At 36.2% G+C, this 19,537-nt stretch overlaps 1 protein-coding gene across 1 annotated transcript; it reads left to right on the forward strand.

Moving 5' to 3' along the window:
- The first annotated feature begins 2,761 nt into the window (after positions 1–2,761).
- On the forward strand, positions 2,762–8,271 carry LOC127178010 (uncharacterized). The gene is made up of 5 exons (XM_051130619.1): positions 2,762–3,389; positions 4,157–4,307; positions 4,669–4,782; positions 6,798–6,977; positions 7,084–8,271. The coding sequence occupies exons 1-5, from the start codon at positions 3,128–3,130 to the stop codon at positions 7,151–7,153; spliced, it is 777 nt and encodes a 258-aa protein (XP_050986576.1). The 5' UTR covers positions 2,762–3,127; the 3' UTR covers positions 7,154–8,271.
- The last annotated feature ends 11,266 nt before the right edge of the window (positions 8,272–19,537 follow it).

Here is a 19,537-nt window from a genome sequence, read left to right on the forward strand (position 1 = left end):
GCACCGCTGAAAAGAAAACTTTCTGCCAAATGTCTGCTAAAGCTCATTTCTTACTCATAAATAGCAGAAGACGATATATGTATATATATATATATATAAGAGCCAAAAAAACATTTGAACTGGATGCAAATGAGCTCAAATTTATGCATGGAAAAAAGTGAACCAAGGTTTCAAGACCATTTTTAAGACTTTCAACCATAAAAGTGATTTAAACCACCCTGTCCTTCACAATTCGAAACATTTGCAGCGCATAAAATCTTTCCATTTGAGTGTGGGATGATGTATGCAATCTGTATATCCAGCACTGATTAGTACAGTAATTCAATACGATTTCCATATTATTATTCCTATCAGCACGAGGGACTTTTCTCAGCAGCGATGAGCGAAGCGCTTTAGCAAACTCTCATCAGGGTTTTACGATTCAATTGATAAAACATGCTAATCAAAGTATGTGGTGAGATTATGTTATGATGCATTTGCATCACCCACAGCAGCTGCTGCTCACTCTCTGCACACATGTGCTGGAAAGTCTGTGAATGGACACTGTGTGCACGTCCCACGTTAGGGGGCCGCATTTGCAAACTCAGCCCGATACCTGCCAGGCTGTGCCCGGTGTCTTATCTTTGCTCGGGTCATGGCAAATCATCACGGAAACCCATCATTACTCATGTACTAATGAACGTTGCTCATATTCAGTTCCTGTAAGGCAGATTTCTTTGACAGTGCAGAGGCACTCAACATTTATGGTCACTGTATCTTTAACAGTGATAGTTTTGGTTTTACAACATTTTATTTTATTTATTTATTTTTAACATTTACTTTGCATGCAGGCAGTTTATTTTTATATTCCACTTTTTTAATTTTAATCTAAGTTAAAATTGTACTAATTTTGTTTTGTCTTTTTGTGTAATTTTTATTCATTTTTGACATTTAAGGTCAATATATTTTTATTCATTTTTATTTCAGTTTTATATGGAAGACCATTCCTGCCACTGAATAAAAAAAAGTAATTGCGACTTTTTATCTCACAATTCTGACTTTTTTTTCTTGCAATTGCATGTTTGCATCTCGTGATTCTGTCATTGCGTGATACAAACTCTGATGCAATTCTGACTTTTTTCTCAAAAATTTCAGAAATAAACTGGCGATTCTGAGAAGTTTGCAATTGCAAGTTATAGTCAGAATTGCGAGATTAAAACTGGCCATTCTGCCTTTTTTTTCTCGCAAATGCGAGTTTGCATCTTGCAGTTCTGACTTTTTTCTCAGGACTGCGTGATATAAGCTCACAACTGTGAGTAATAAAGTCATAATTGTGAGACATAAACTTGCAATTCTGGGAAATTAAGTTAAAATTTCCAGATATGAACACAATTCTGACTTTTTTTTCAGAATGTGAATGTTTTTTTTTTTTTTTTTTTTTTCTTGTTTATATCTTGCAAATTTAGTCAGAATTGTGAGATATAAACTTGCAGTTCTGAGAAAATAGTTTTTTTCCCCCTCAAAAATTTTTATAACTCACAATTGCAAGTTTGTATCTCACAATTCTAAGAATTTATATCAAAATTCTGAAAAAAAGTCAGAATTGTGAGAGAAAAAGTTGCAATAACAATTTTTTTTTTTTTTTTTTTTTTTTTTTTTTTTTGAGTGGGGGAAACAGGCTCACGTAGTTTTAATTTTAATTTTTGATATTATATCTAGATATAGATATAAATAAACAGATATTATAAATATAACAGATATAAACTCACAATTCTTTTTTCCACTCAAAATTCTATATAACTCGCAGACACAAACAAAAACAAATCCGAATTGCGAGATACAAACTAGCATTCTGAGAAAAGACAATGTCAGAATTGCGAGTTTGTATCACAATTCTGAAAAAAAAGTCAGAAATGTGAGTTAAAATAAAAAAAAATTTATGGAGTGGCGGAAACAGGCTTCTATAGTTTTAATTTGAGTTATTTTAGTACATTAAGCTAAATGAAAATGAGAAATGTGTCTCTGGCAACAATTTTCTTTTAATAAATAAATAGATATTGATATTATATCTAGATACAGATAGAAATAAATAGATATTATAAATATAATAGATATAAACTCACAATTCTGAGAAAATATCAGTCTTTGTTTCCACTTAAAATTCTTTATAACTTGCAATTGCGAGACACAAACTCACATTTGTGAGAAAAAAAAGTCAGAATTGTGAGATACAAACTTGCTTTTGTGAGTTTATATTAAAATTCAGAGAGAAGAAAAGTCAGACTTGCGAGTTTGTTGCAAAAAAGTTGAAATAACATTTTTTTTATTTTTTACGGAGTGGCAGAAGCAGGCTTCTATAGTTTTAATTTTAGTTATTTTAGTATTTTAAACTAGCTAAAAATGAGAAATGCATCCTTGGCAATACTTTTTTTTAATATATATCATTTCAGTTAGCTTTATTCTACGTAACGAAAATGTTTTTTATGGTTTTAGTTATCTATTATAAATAAGTCTAGTTAATGACTTCTCAGTTTTTCAAGATTTTAGATTATAGAAATACCATAAATATCATAAATGGTGGCATTATGTGAATGATTTATGACACAATTTAATATAAGATGATGCATAACTGTTACATATTTGATCAAAACTACCACAACAGCTCTATAATAATATCTCGGAAATGCACTGGTTTATGCTGGCCCTGTATGTGGCAACACAAAATAATCAAATCAGTTTTGAATTACTTTTTCATATCTGTGACTAATTTGTATAATAGTGGCCAGAGGGCACAGGAAGCTTCGTTCCACACTGTCCACCCACACTTGAACCTCACAGACAGGAGCTGCCCTCCAGAATGTTCCTCCTTTCCACAGGACGCTGTCTTTCCCTCCAAAGTGCATGCAACAGAATTCATGCAAAGCAGCAATGATATCCTCTTGTGACTCCTCTTTTCCTGTTGGCCCTCCACAGCAACCCTCTTCCCACCCCCAAGTCCCATTAAGTCGATTTAGATCCACATTATGAACTTCCAGGCAAGAAAGATGAAGTTTTGTACACTTGATCATCATTGTTTTGCAACTCGGGTCTCTTCCTCACAGACAATCCAGTGACCCCGTTTGCCGAGGGGGCAGCAGAGATTCTTGGAATGTTGCAGGGTGCGAAGACAAGCTGGAGTTGTGTAACTACCACCCACAACAGCCAACCTAGTGGGGGGTGGTGCATATCACAAGCTATAAGTGTGGCCAAACAGGATGGTTCAACAGTAGACAAGCACCTGCAACTGAGTGAGATCTGTTGGGATTGCTTAGGTGAACATCTACACTTCTTTCTATTGAAACATACATGCAACATGGAGTCAAGAACTACTCTGATCTTCATTTTCACCTTGTGGACAACTCTTCTTGAAGGTAAAACATTTGTGTGTATTTTGGGGATTTATTTCATGTGTTATTTATTATTCAGATTGATGTACTGTATGTAATTTACTGTAAATGTTACATATATATTTAGAATTGTATTATTTTGTGTATTTAATGAAGTGATGTACTGTATGTCATTTACTGTAAATATGGTGTTTTATATTATTTTCTCTATGTATTCATTTAAATTAGGATTTTAGATTTTTTTTCTTTGCATAAACATGCAAGTTAGAGATTTTAAATACTTGCCTTCATTCTCAAGCTTGTTAAGATAAAACATTTGTAATTTTAATTTAATTGTTTGTGCTAAACATTTACACTCGCTTTAAACTCAGCCTCATAAAAATGAATGCAGCTGCATAACCCTAGTTATAATTTTAAACATCTGTCTGACAATATGTGAACACAGTGAGGGGCTCATATTCATTTTGTACTAATCTGTCGCCTCAGTGTCGACAATTAAAGCCAAAATTGACAACTCAGCACATGTGTGTGTGAATAGTTGTGAACTTTATAGCTGCCCGCTATTCATTAAGATCAAACATCTGAGACCTTGTTCAGTATTACATAAGATAGCGGAGAGAAGTGGGACTAGAGTGAGGTGATAAATCAAAATCATAAAAGTATAATAATAACATGTGGAGTACGAGGCTCATCATTTCTCTAAGACTCAGCCATGTAGTCGCCGCAGGAGCTTTTTGGCCCAGAATGATTACGGAAAGTTTTATGGAGTGCAATATATCTCTTGTCTGCAGGCTGGGGGTTGCCTCTAGTGCCCCAGACTGACCTGAGCGACCCGTCTGCAAGCCATAGGGTCAGAAGCAAACGCTGCTCCTGCAACAACCAGCTGGACTCCGAATGCCACTATTTCTGCCATCTGGACATCATCTGGGTGAACACCCCAAGGTGAGTGTTCACCCATGCATGGGCTAACCTGCGTAAACTGTATGTAAGTAAACCAATGCCAAAGATTCTTTAAAAGAGGCTGAAAGAAAACATCACGGACATATTCAGTAAATCTGTTTCCGTTTCAGTAAACCAGTGCACATTTGTGTCTTAAATGAGAATGTTTTTATAGTTCAAACAGATCGACTTGAGTTATTGTGCATTTTATTGCTGTTTATCTACAATACTTCTGGCGTCGGTTGTAATTCTCATTCTTAAAGTTAAAAAGTACAAAGTCCCGTTGTGGTTTATTCCTGTGATTCCATTTCTGATGAGTTAATCAATGACTGAATGCTTTCTGGGTGTCTCTTCTCTTCCACAGTAAGACCACTGTGTATGGATTGGGCAGTCCGTTGTCTCGTCGGCGCAGGTCTACAGGCCGCTGCTTCTGCGCCAGTCCTACAGATCGGACATGCAACGCCTTCTGTCGCTACAGGTGAGCTTTATCTCTCATGTGCACATTACGGATCAAGTGACAGCCAAATTTGCAGGAACTGGCAGTCATTTTCTTCTTTAGAATGCTATTTTTAATGTAAGGGTGTGCACTTAGGGTGTGTGGAGTTATCATGTGGGTGTGAGGTGATACCAGACAAAGTAGTTGGAGAATTAAGACTATATGACAGGAGACAATGTCTCTGAATTAGAATTACTAAAATGGAGAGAGTTTCATCGAATGAGTCAGAGTTTTAGCTAATGGATTTGAAGCTATGACTGCTATTTGAAAATGCAAGAGGAAAATATTTTGTCATTATGACAGGCTGCTTAGTCACTGAAGCAATCTACTATCAGCTTTTAACTGCTGTTATGTATTAATAAACTATGCAGTTGTGTTGTTGTAATTTGTTGTTATGACAACCGTAGACAACAGATTTGATTTTTCCACTGAATCTGAACTACTTTCATATTAACCGCTGAGGAAAACAGCTAAAACCAATTGTTAATTAATCTCTCAGACTGCTTAGCTGGTTTAGCATCAGCGTTTTTAGCATTCATCAAAGGAAAATGCTGCTAGATTTTCAATAGTGTTTTCACGTCATCAATCGGTCATATTGACGGCACTGAACGTAAACAATGTCTCTGAACTGAACAAAACTTGCAAATTTTGCTGATTATTGCTGCTGAAAATGGTCAATAATTGTCATGTTTTGGGCTGTACTAATCGGTCAGAATGTGAAAAACATTTTGGAGTATTATAGACTGCCAAAAGTTATAATAAATCAAGGAGAAGAGTGCAAAAAAACATCTGAGGAACAAAAGGCGTTTGTGGTTGGCCAAACTAAACTAGGACTTCCAGGGCAACAATCTTGACAACATTTGTGTCTGTTCTTATCATTTCCAGTCAGGTAGGTGAAATAGTAGGCTAATATCTTAATTAATACTCTTCGTATATATATCTTTACCACCTATTAACTTTAGTTTGTCAAAATATTGCACCCTTTGCTGCTTACTAAGTTCTTCTCTATATGATTTAGAGAGCATTAATTAGCAGAACAACATATTCAGTAGTACATTAACAGTGCACTATGGCATTTTCAGCTTTTTTGTACATTACAAAGTTCGTTTTTTCCAACAAGTAGCAGTGTAGCTCAACCAAACATGTTGTAGTTATCTATGATTTGTTAGTTGTAGTATGGGTGTCGTGATATTGCGATGTTGACAATAATCATGATATAGAAATAATTAAATATCACCGTTAATTAGGGGTGTGGCAATATACCGGTATTAGCGATAAATGAAAATGAATAATACACATACAATAATATGACACATAAAAATTTGTTTTGACAAACTAAGGTTCATAGGTTGTGAAGATAAGTACCAGCAGTATTAATTAAGATTAGCCTAATATTTTACCTACCTGACAGGAAATGATGAGAACAAACACGAATGTTGTCAAGATTCTTGCCCTGCATCCTAGTTCAGTTTGACCAACCACAAATGCGTTTTGTTCCTCAGACAATTTTTTGCACTCTTCTTCTTGATTTGTTATACCTTTTGGCAGTCTATAGTACTCAAATTTTTTTTCCCAGTCTGACCGATTAGTACAGCCCAAAACATGACAATAATTGACCATTTTCAGCAGCAATAATCAGCAAAACATGCACGTTTTGTGTAGTGAAAAATCTGATATCGTGACAGGCCTAGTTTGTAGTGTAGCTAACGACTTTTTCTAAAAGGTAGCTTAGCTGTACCTGTAATGAATATTTGTATAGCATCTCTAAATCCTTCATTATATGCTTTATAAAGACATGATGAGCGACAGATCATGTCTTCATCTGAGCTTGAAATTGTAATTAGCTTCTAGCTGAAGTTTTAAAGTAGCTTCCCCAACACTTATTGACTTCTTAATAGACCTATTAGTCATTAAAGCAGATCATCAAAGGCAGTGTTTATTTTGATGCATTTACAGCCAAGATTTTTTTTGACTAATTTTGCGCATATTTCCCCAAGCTCTGAAAACCCTGCCATCAAGCTGGTGCACCCATCTGAACCTGTGCCTGACAAACATGAACAACCCAAATCAGATCAACTTATTGCCCTAAATAACTCTGAAAACGCCAGTCCAGGAGTTCTGGTTTTAGGGAAGTCTTCCTCCCTTGGGGCTCGTTCAGACATCATAACTTTCCTCGGGTAAGGCCACATTACACAAATCACGAATTTCATGTTTACACACCTTATTCTGTGAACGTGTTCTGATTAACACCATTACTTACAACAAACTCATCTGACTTTTCAGGAACCTGGTTAGGGCTAGAGCCAGAGTCATGGGAAAGGCATCCAAGGCCAGTAAACCTGGCTACAGATGAGGTCCTTACCTAAAGGAGAGATGGGAGTGCGAGCACTTGAACAAAAAAAGACCCTTGTGAAACGAGGGGCAGAACAACATGCATTCGCTGCGATCTGGAAGCAGCGTTCCTTAAGGACAGTCCTGAGGAAAAGGAGCCTTTGTCACATGTTTAAGACAGAATGGGAGAGATGAAGGCTTGGGAGATGTGAAAGAGAGATTTGTGAGATGAAGGCAAGTCAGACCTGTCCACTGGGACAGCACAAAAGAGGGTTAGGTGTTCACGACAGTCCTGTAGTGCGAACAGGACATTAGCTAAGTGGCTGTGTTAAAGCTACCTGACAGAATAATAGCTAGTCCGAAACACCAAGTTTGAACTGCTAAAGATAAAAGAGACAGGTAAAGTGCTAATGAAAAGTTGGTTGGAAGAGCACAGGTAGTAAGAAACTGAGGTACTACTATTTACTGGCACCATTGGAGCCGGCCTACATCTGTTAGTTTATTTTTCTGTTTAACAAAACAGAAAAAAGTGTAAAAGTTATAATGTTATCAACTAAAATATAGAGGGGTGTTTTTATAAATATAAAATAAGTAAACACTGACTATAATTATAACTATATATATGTACTATTTCCCTTCTGCTTGACAAGCAATAACTTGTCTTTTTTGAAGCAAGAATCCCCAAACTGCAATTTGGATTTCTTGTTACCTAAATGCCTTCAAAGTTGGCATAATAATAGAATGTTTCGGAGAAAATAGCTTTGAATGGAGTGTGATCTTGTTTTTCATATCAATCCAGCTTTAATTAACATTATATGTTTCCCTAAGTGATGCAGACAGTTGCGTTGTTGCAATCTGTTGTTATGACCTTAAGATGGACAATGGATTTAATCTTGCCAAAAAATGCTGGAGTACTTTCCAATTTATTGAATAGCACTGGAACATTTTGGAGCACTTTATTATTTTAGTGGTTGTGCTATTATATATATAAACAATATTTAATCATTAACAGTTCTGTAGAGAAGATTCCTGTATTGTGTATATCAGCAATATGGTTTGGTTATAAAGTTTTAAATCATTATGATGAAATTTATGTATTCCATAAATGTATTTATTTCACTTACTCTATAACTCCAAATATGTTCGATGATATAAATTAGATTTGTTATTAACAAAAAGTCCTAATAAAATCATCTTGAAATAACAAGTATTATTGCTGACCCTCATTTTGTGTCCTGAAGAAGTACATTCATCTGCCAGCCTGCTGTTGTCTTGTCTCTGTGTCACCTGCAGGAATGGGACATTACCGGATTACCTTCAAAAATAAAGCAATAGCCCACAATTACACTTCATGTTAAAATTCCCTACCTAAAATTCCATTATCTCTTGCATTCATAGGTCTGTATAATCACCCTGGATCACTGCCTGTTCCTTGGTTGACAAAGTACCTTGGCATGAATACTCAAAGGGTGTGTACATATTTGAAAAGCAATTAGTTTGAACGCATTGACATGTTGTTGTGATGTGAAAGATAGGCTCTTGTAGAGCAGGTGAATTAAGCAGGAAGCTTGCAGGCGCATGGGAAAGAAACAGTGTAGACAATAGCAATGTGAGAACAACAACAGTCCTGATGGTTTCCATCTTCCTGTCATGATAAATTATACAGGCCACATAAAACTAGTTTCCTGATTATAATCCTGATTATATAGATTAAAAACATGTGCATCACTGTTCTCTTTATTTAACACATCATACATTGCATGTCTACAGTAAGTATCATGCCAATCCAGACATTCCTTAAGCAAATGCATAACCTTTATTGCCCCAAGGTTTCTCACCATGCCTGCTCATTTAAATGTGTTTAGTATGTGTGAGAAATGCAGACGCATGAATGGACCGCAGTGACTGATGGTGAGAAAATTGCAAATTCAATGTGCACAAAGCCAAGGAAAAACATACACGTCAACATTACATCATTGTACTGGTATGAGAAGCCTTATAAAACTGGTTTTAATTATGAAATATTGAGTAACACAGGTAAAAGAAGTTAAGGAACTCTGGGATTTCGAGAGCAAGGCACATTTTATCATTTACCAACCCTTGTGATGTTTTCCCTGGCCATTCTTTTCAAAATAATAAAGACTGAAACAGTCAAGCACCAAATGACAATAGTTATTATGACTTGTATGCTATTCACTGTAAATATTGACCCAACTCGCAAACGATTCATTCATCTGGGACCAAAAAAAAATTGTTATCATTTACTCACCTTCATGTTAGGGTGACCACCTGATTATCGCTTTGTTACAGTATGTAGATTTAGCGGAACACTGATTGACTCTAGTTAAAGCAAAGCTAAAATAAGCCTAGTTAATCTAGCACATCATAAACCCATCTTTTTAGACAAGGTGACTATCAGATATGGGTATGATGTCATATAATATTTTAATATGACTGAATTTGTATTTAACACGATCACAATTAATAAAAACATTGTAAGCTACTAATACAGTGAATAAATTATGTACAGAAAGCAAGCAAAGAACATTATCAAATAACATTAACATTGACTATAGTCTAGCGCCATGTTTAAAGGGGTGCTATTATGCTTTTTCACTTTTTGAATTTTAGTCAGTGTGTGGTGTGTATCTTTGGGCATAAAAAAGATCTACAAAGTTACAAATTTCAAAGTCCACTCCAAAGGGAGATATTTCGTTTTTAAAAAATCTCTTTCCAAGAACTACAACGAACGGCTCCTGGACTACAGCATTTGTTTTCCGCATACAATGATGTCACAATGTGGTCCATTAGAATACTGTTAAATTAAATCCTGTCTACGGAAATTCAAACTGTTGGGGGATGTGTAGGGACGAGATGGGTGGGGGATTAGCCAGACTTTAGCGGTGCAGCACGGAGAACCACTTTGAGCCACAGTGCGGCAGGTATAAACGCAAGCATTGACTAGAGTGGCTGCTTCAGAGCAGTAACGCGCATAGAAGTGTGCAGTACAGGGGGTCAAAACACATGTCAAAGCCGCAATCTACTCCGGTTGCTGCGTCGGAGCCGTAACGCATTGCAGATGTGTGCAGTGTGTGGTAAGACATTTATTCATTATACAGCGTAGATAGCTTCACTTATAACGCGAGCGTTTTTTAAAATACATAAACTTGCACTAGAATAGGCTAGGCAAATAAGTGATGATGTTCTTTGATAATGTTAGGCTGCTTTTGGCCTTATGCTGGAGCTGGTTTCGGTAATTAAACTAAGTATGTAAAATAATTAAATAAATTAGCAAGATAATATCATGTATCTGCGATCTTGCAGGCTGAGGATGGGACGCAACACTACTGTAGCGTATTATTTACTCACCCTCCATGCATCCAAGGTGTAGATGACTTTCTTCTTTCAGATGAACGCAATCGGAGTCTAATAAAGTCTAATAAAGTGCATCCATTCACATCCTCACACGGCTCCTGGGGGTCTCCTGTAGCGAATCGATGTGTTTTTGTAAAAGAAAAATATTCATATTTAAAACATAAGATTCACTATTAATCTAGATTGCGCTAACTGCTTTGACGAGGGGTGTGGCAGTACTGAAACACCGTCTAAGCTGTTCACCAATTGCAACGCACTGGGATAGCTAACCAATCATAACACATTTCCTTTTTTCAGAAGGCTGGCCTTCATTAAACCCGGAACTAATCGAGCTATTTGTGCCAGGCTGGGAGAAAGGTATCGTAATAATGTAAATTATGTGAAAAAATAATGTGTTTTTCAAACCACCAAGCATGAGAGCATGTTCTAGTACACCCCAAAACAAAATCAAGACTTTAAAAAACAGCATAATAGGACCCCTTTAAGCACTTTCAAAACAACTCCTGTTAAAATTAATAAAGTTGTCTACACTGTGAAATGAATGTCTTACTTACATCATACTTACATCTGCACTTTGTTGATTATGATGAAATCATGATGAACAGAACAAAACTCGGCAATTCAGCAATGACTAATCTGAATGCCTCTGATTGGCCATTGCCTTCCTAAGCTCAACAGAATCGTGTCTGATTGGTTATAATGCGCAACACTGTAACAACATTAGCTTATTTCCTTTATTCCTTAAATCATAAGTAATTTAGTTAAAGGTAAATAAATCAGCCTTAAAGGCCTTAACGTCTAAGCAAACGTTAAATGCCTTTTACCGAATTCAGTGCATTGTAAGATCTGGCAATATTTATTATTCTGTATTTCAAGTTTTCTTAAGCCAAGGTTTATGTGTCAGTATGAATGTTATTCACTGTAAGTTGACCAACTAGCAAACGACTCATTTAAGTCGAATCTTTTCAATGATTCAGTTGGTTTGTTCACAAAACCAGTCTGAATGATTCTTTTATGAACCGCACTGATTTAGTTCTCGAGTTACTAATGATACGACTGCAATGGAAACTGTATTCTGAATGGAAAATTATCAGCGATAATTATTATCAGTTTCATTTCGGTCCGTTCATCACACTGAACGATAAATGGCGTCAAAAGTCTTCCGTACAACACAAAATATGGGCCACATTTATGATACTTTTATGACGCTTAACTGCAGCTAGGGTGAGTAAAAGATTACAGAATTATCTTTTTTTGTGAAACATTACTTAAAGAGTTTCATTTTACCAGAGATGCAGTCCTTTTGAACACGCAAATATTAAACGTCTTTGACAAGTTCACGAGGTTTATGCCCCCAACAATAGACACGTTTGAAACAATGGCAGCGTCCATCTCTCCCTTGAGCGCAAAGTCTGCTGCGCCGCCAACAGCCATCTTTGTCCCGCTCGAAAAACAGGATGCCTTTACACATTCCATCCCAACTACCATCGCATGCAGAGTGAGGAGAATGTCAGGAAAGGCACACCTGAGGTAAATCAGAGGAAGCGATATGAAGTAGACGGTTGTCGATAATGGAAAACATAAAACTGGCGCGTTTTCTCTCCTCCGTCACAGCTGCAGGCACGAACAGTAGGAGGGAAAATGTAACTGTTGCATTCTTAATTCTTTGCATTTTAGAGAAGCTTCTAGTCATATGACCTAGTTAATCTGGGGTTAACATGTGTGTTCTGTATCCAAAAACTATCTGATAAGATAACTGACATTAAATGAGAGATAACTAATCAGATCTATTTACGTAGTATAGTGATACCAGCAATTGCTTATAGGCTTTATATGATTCTACTTACCATAAGGAGGGATCAGTGCCTAGTTACATACCAAGACTGCTGTCTATGTGCCAGGTTGATAGTAATCAGCATGTGGTTCGGGGGTTTTCAACTCTGGCCCTTAAGCCCTGGCGAAAAAAACAGCATATGCTGGTAGACATGTTTTGTTGCTGGTTTAAGCTGGTCCTTTGCTGGTTTATGCTGGTCCTTGACCAGCAACATGACCAGCATAAACCAGCAAAGGACAGGCAAAAACCAGCAAAGGACCAGCATAAACCAGCTAAGGACCAGCTTAAACCAGCATCAAAACATACCTACCAACATATGCTGCTTTTTTCACCAGAGACGTCCACTTTCCTGCAAAGTTTAGCTTCAACCGTAAGTATTGGATCACTAGAAAGTTACAGGCAGGTGAGACTGGTCAAGATTGGAGCTAAACTCTGTCTGCAGGAATGTGGACCTTAAGGACTAGAGTTGAGTACCCCGGATGTACAATAGCTGTTTAAGTCATGGGAATCTGAACTTCAAGACAGCGATGAGAGGATATAACATTAATAACCATGTATCTTTGATGCTTTGAACATACGGAGTTAGGTATGTAGTAAATTACAATAAAACAGTATGTCTCGCCATTAAATGTTTTTTCAAATGTTTCTGTCAAACTGTGATGCTTATGAGGAACTTTTTATTTTGACATTTAAAATTCCCAAAGTTAGAAAACAATTTTTTAATAAATGACCTTAAGTCGTAATTGTCAGTTTAATTTAATATCTTCCCGTCTGTTTACTCAGTGTTGTTGAAATGTTTATGCATTCGGACTCTTGTGATTGTTATTAAATGTTTTTCATTTTTTACTTATGTCTCATGTATTTGTCTCAAGATTTTGGTATTATTTATTTTGTTTCAGTTCTCCACTTGTTCCCTAAAGGATCTCTAAGTATGATAAACAATATGTTTTATTAAATATTAACATTGTTCTTAAATAGCTGGTGTAAAATGTGTGTTTGGAGGATTGTATAGTCTTAAATTTCATCTCTCTCATCTTTAAAAGCTCCATTTATTTGATCACAGATACAGTAATATTTTGTAATATTGCAATTAAAATAACTGTTTGTATGTTAATGTATTTAAAAATGTAACTGATGTGATGGCAAAACTCAAGTTTCAAAAACCTTTTTATTAATATTATCAGTGTTAAAAACAATGGTTAATGTTTTTGTGGATACTGTGATACTTCAGCATTTATAATGAATAGAAAGTTTGATGAAAAGAACAGCAATTATTTCAATTAGGAATATTTTGTAGGATTATAAATGGCTTTACTGTCTCTTTTAATCAATTGAATGTGTCCTTACTGAATAAGTATTATTATTATTATTGTGTATACAGTTGTACATTTTTTTGCACCCTTAGATTCAAGATTTTCAGTTGTATCTCAGCCAAATATTGTCCTATCTTAACAAACCATACATCAGTGGAAAGCTTATTTATTTAGCTTGTAGATTTCAGCAAAAATCTACACTTATGACTAGTTTTGTGGTCCAAGGTCACAAATACTGAAAAGCATTGATTGTCTCAAGCACTCAGAACTCATATCACCATTCTGTAAGTTTTTTTTAATTGTACTGAACTTTTGGGGCAAAACAATCAGAATGTAATGCAAAATAATTTGATCATTTGAAATCTGAATGTTAAAGTAATGCAAAATACAGTTTCGTGCCAGTAATTTCGCATTTTGCAGATGAAAAAAAGGTTAATTTTAGACTTCACACTGGTCTCCTGTCCCTACGGTACATTGCGTGAGCTGTGTCTAAGAGATATAATCAGATCTTCGTTTGACAGTCCCTCTTGGGAAGCCAGAGCCAAGTTATAATTCCAAAGCATTTGGGACATTTGTCAAAGCCAGTGTTTATGTACTGTGGCACTGGCCTCAATCAACCCCTTTCACTTTTCTCGCTCACTTGTAAGTGTGTCTACAACAGGAAGTAGCTGTTTCCTTCACAACCCAAACAAACAAACAGTTCTTCCTAATCACAGAGTTCCCGATTAGTATCGTTCCATCAATATGTGCTGTCTGGTCGATGAAATATCTTTTTTATTAGCCCTGTGCTTGAGGGTTTTAAGGAAATGAAATATTTAACTGAGAATCAATAAATCACTATTGCACCACTATGCAAACATATCAGCAGGCTAATTTATGAGTAGCCTGAGTCTTGAAGGAATAAAATGAAGATACTGTTATCATTGACTAACCTTCATGTTGTTTCAGTTCTTCTGTGGCACCAAATAAGACACTTTAAAGAATGTTCATGCTTCTCTCTACCACACAATTGAAGCTTTTATTGACAGGCTGTGTGCTGTCATTTATGCTTTTCATTACACTGTTTTTTTTGTTTGTTTGTTTTTGTTTTTTTTTAGGTGTCTGATGTTTTCCTAATGAAAGATTTTTAGGCCTGATTTCACAGCCAGGGCTTAGACTAAGCCAGGATAAGGCCATAGTTCAATTAGGACGTTTAAGTAATTTTTATATAAGTGCCTTAAAAAAAAACATTACTAGTGTGTATCTTAAAATCAAAAATCAAAAAACAAAATCACTGATATATTTAAAAATTAGTTAGTACAAGTTTCTTTGTTGAAACAGACTTAAGGCTTAAGCCTTGTCTTTGAAACCGAGGGTAAGGAAAATAGTTTTGTACATTTCGTTTCTGGAAGTTTTACGAACCTAGCAGGCACGTCAACATAATGATAGGTTGACGTTAAACATTCCATATTGGTTGAGAATGAAAATTGGGTTGACGTCAGTATCTGACATCAATTTGACGTTGGCTTAAAGTTGGATTTTGGTTACTATATAACACAACCTAAAAACAACAAAATACCAACGTCAGCTGATTTCGGTATTGGGCATAATGTTGACATTAGACGTTGAACTGGCTTTGAATTTTAGTCACTCGATGTCGCAACCAAAATTTAACCAAATATCAATGTCTTACATTGTGTGCCTGCTTTTTAACTGAAGCACATACAATCTATTCAAGTATATTGTATGTGCTTTGGTTAAAAAGTGAATACATTAGGTCTATGAATGAAGATTTTTGTAAACATTTAGGTCAAGTCAGTCTATATTTGCTTAACCAGAGGCGTTTCTAGCATTTTATCAGTTGGGAGCACAGGCTCAACATTCTTCAGCGATAAAAGACATTTGAGAGTTTTGTTTTCTACAGTGGATTATAGATGTACTTAATCCAGTGCTCTTTATATCTTCTAAAATATACCGTTACTCTTTCGCTGTAACGATTCAGGGTCCTATCACACACCTGGCGCAATGCGACACCAGGCACAACACAAGTGTTTTCTGCTAGTTTCAGCCTGACGCAGTAATAATTTTTGGGTTGAGCACCACGTTGTTTAAATAGCAAATGCATTTGCGCTCATCTGTTCGCCCATGGGCATGCTGGTCTGAAAACGAAAAGTAATGGTGCAGTATTTATTTATTTTTTATTTTAAAGTTATATTTTTGGGTTTTATTCATTTATTAGTCAGACAGGACAGTGGAGAGATGACAGGAAGTATTGGGTTGAGAGAGGGGAATAGGATTTTTTTTCTGAACTATTTTTTTTTAAAAACGGTTAAACTAGCAGAAGTGAATTCAGACACACCCTAAGTGAATTTGGGTCATATGCTTCAGACCATGCGCTTAGATCGTTAAAATAGGGTCAAAGCCACTAGAAGGCCAGCCTGCTACCTTTAGCCAAAAAAACGTAACAGCTAATGTTAATGGAAAGGAGAGGGGTTGTTGTGGTGGACAATCCAACACTCTCCATTGACTTTATATTGTGGGAAGCTGCCTCCTTGTCATTTCTGACTTATAACAAAAAACAGAACAATGTCTAAAAGCTGCTATGTGACATGGTGTACAGTAAATAAGAAAGACGAAAACACGTTTTGATAAGCTGTCGACCCCCCCCAAAAAAAAAAAAGAGCATTTAAGGACACAAAAGTAGAGCGCAACGTGTCATATTACTCTGAGAACTACGCCCACTGGAGGGAAATTTAAAGGGGTCATCGGATGCCCATTTTCCACAAGTTGATATGATTCTTTAGGGTCTTAATGAAAAGTCTGTAATATACTTTGGTTAAAAATTCTCAATGGTTGTGTAAAACAACACCCTTTTTACCTTTTCATAATGAGCTCTGCAAAAATCATCCAATTCTGAGGCATTGTTCCTTTAAATGCAAATGAGCTCTGCTCGCCCCGCCCTTCTCTTCTGTCTGTGGAGTGACAAGCCTGTTTACTTTAGCCGCGTTTAGCTGCTAAACTTGCAGAGATTCATAAAAAAAACGTTATACTCACTTTTGCTGTAGGTGAACGAATGATTTGCCTGAACATAGACGCATTTATGTAGATCGGGAGGCGCATTCCCTTCACAAACAAATGTAATCCACTGCATCTTCAGCGGCTCAGATGTTGGGAGTAACTGACGACTACTATGTTCATTATTACATCCAGCAACACAACACCTCAATCGCTCAATCAGAGATTTTCATGTCTAACTTACATCCCTGCTACGGCATCGAAGTGCTCGGACTGTTACAGCTGATTTAGGTGGGTCTGAGGTAAGACGCTCATGTCAATCAACTATCGTGGGAGCGGCGTCTGTCGGTGTGATGCCACATCATCAGGCATCTGAGAATGGCTCGATTTGAAAAAGGGGATATTATTTTTACAGATCAATTAAAAACCACTGCATGGATTTTTATCATTATAGGGTAGATTTGTACATACACTGCTAACACACATTAATGTTCAAACAACATGTAAACGTGAACTTTGCATCCGATGACCCCTTTAATCGGTGACAGGAATCATTCATTATTTTTAAATATGTCAAAGGATTATTTGACCACCCTATGTAAACCTGAAAGTAGAAGATATATTGAGAAACTCAATTTCATGTCAGTCTATGTCAGTGCTCCTTTTCCTTATCGTGAAATACCCTGACGTCTACAATTATTTGTGTCATTAAATGATAATTTTTTGGGACAGCTTATAAAAACGTATTTTTGTGTTTTTTAGCTTATTTACTGTACACCTTGTCACATAGCAGTTTTTAGACATTGTTCTGTTTTTTGTTATAAGTCAGAAATGACAAGTAGGCAGCTTCCCACAATGCAAAGTTAATGGAGAGTGTTGGATTGTCAGGGTGGGAGTGGCCTAAATGCGCCTTGTATCTACGAATGGCAAAATAGCCTCCTATAATTCATACACTACACAGTTGAGTGCATAGTGCATAAGTACATAGTGTATAAGTGTACAGTGCGTCATTTGGGACGCAATTAATATCTGATAGGGCCCTCCTCAGTGTGTGAGTGAACTGTCCAAATGAATCAAGCTGAACTGCGAACAATTTCAGACCTTTGACCAATTAGATCAAAAGAGATTCATTATTGCTAGTTTTGATTCTAAGCAGCTAAATGAAAAATGGCTTAAACATTTTCAGAGAAAATCATTCTCAGGTCGGTATTCTATACGACAGGCCCATAGAAACGTAAAATGTTTATCAGTAATATTTTACTGGGGTACCCTAAAGAGGTATTTCACGTTTGCGAGGTTCGTGCTCAAATCAAAAACTTAAATGTCACCAACCAGTTAGATGTATGATGTGCATTTTAAAGATGCATGACATAGGCCTGCATTAAAAAAATGCCTTAATGTGAATTTGCTTTTAATGCTTCACATTATAACTTGATTTTATTGCTCACACAATCAACTAAGCAATTATTTGAAATATTGTCCCGGTGCTAATGCTGATTTATTTTTATTATTTTTAGACACTGTATCAGCCCCTTTGGGAAAATTAGACACGCTTCATGTGTCCCATGATATACGAGGCTCTGACAGTTCAGATCAGTAATGTCTTTAATATATTATTCATATTATAAACCAACGCCCCCTAGTGTATAATATTAATAATTATACATCATTTAGCTTTGGTGTCCAAGACACATTTGTTTGGCTTCTATAGCTTGTGTTTAACATCTTATTTTCTCTTATTGGCAGAAATAATTTAAATAACTTTCAGTCATTTATTGCAGTGACAGAAGAGTCATAGCACAGACCATGGCAGATCTCTAAATAAAAAATGTAAGAATGTAAAAAATGTGTATTAAAATGTCATCTGTGTGCATTTTGTGGTCTTTGGAGCATGGACCCAGGGGTATGGAGAACGAGGAGCAGCAGGTGCAAAGGGGATACAACATCTGGAATAGATTTGAGAAATTTCACAGTGAGGAATTTTTGGGTTAAATACTGTTTTAAGCCTGAAAGTGACCTTGAGAACACATTTTTATAGACCTTAGGAATGAACATTTATGGGGGGAAAACTGGGCCACTGAACTCGATTCGTTCAAAAATGTGCATTCACAACAGTTATGATGCGGATTTGTTTGAAACTATTTTCATTGTCACAATTTAGCAAAACAGAAAATGCTGACAATATTGTGTCTAAAATTTAACACGCTATCAGGAAAAAAGCCACAAAGCTGTCCCTAGGGCGGACCCTTTTCAAAAGGTACACTTTTGTATCTTTAAGGTACCAATATGAACTCTTTAGGTACAAAGGTGTACCTTTTAAAAAGGTACCGCCCCAGAAAAATTTCCATTTTTATTTATTTGCATTTTATCTGCCAGTTTAAATGTTTCCAATACAATATTTGCAGCTTCCTTGGTAAAAACGTTCTTTCAAGAAAATAGAGTGATCATGAGCCCAGAGCGTGATAACATTTGTTTAACGTTATGTACATAATAAAAAATGCTACACTATCAAAGAGCTTTTTGTCTCCGCTGATCCTTGTTTTCATAGATCCGAGCAAAGTGCGCGCACTTTTATCAGAGAAGTACCAGTAGCTTGGATGACTTTACAATACCAATATAAGCGATTATCAAAAAAGCAATGCAGCTTCTAAAACACTCCATAGCACGAAAGGCATCAGCTAGTGGAAAACAATGTGATCCTTTTCGTAGTTGATTATTATTCGGTAAAAACATGTTAACATGACCCCCCATTGTTCTAGTCTAGTTCTATTAGATCTTTTCGGAAGTTGCATGGAACATTTTCGATGGGTTAAGTTTTGCGGCCTGGAGTCGAATTGGCTGAGGACGTTTCATCAGAAGCCAACCCACAGTGTTGATGGGTCTCTCAATG

This window comes from Labeo rohita, chromosome 16, assembly GCF_022985175.1.
Source record: "Labeo rohita strain BAU-BD-2019 chromosome 16, IGBB_LRoh.1.0, whole genome shotgun sequence".
Classification (NCBI taxonomy): domain Eukaryota; kingdom Metazoa; phylum Chordata; class Actinopteri; order Cypriniformes; family Cyprinidae; genus Labeo; species Labeo rohita.

Coding starts and splice junctions, on each gene's coding strand:
- LOC127178010 (XM_051130619.1), top strand. CDS start 3,128: ATGTTGCAGGGTGCGAAGACAAGCTGGAGTTGTGTAACTACCACCCAC. Junction 3,390..4,156: donor GTGGACAACTCTTCTTGAAG/GTAAAACATTTG, acceptor TCTTGTCTGCAG/GCTGGGGGTTGCCTCTAGTG. Junction 4,308..4,668: donor ATCTGGGTGAACACCCCAAG/GTGAGTGTTCAC, acceptor TCTCTTCCACAG/TAAGACCACTGTGTATGGAT.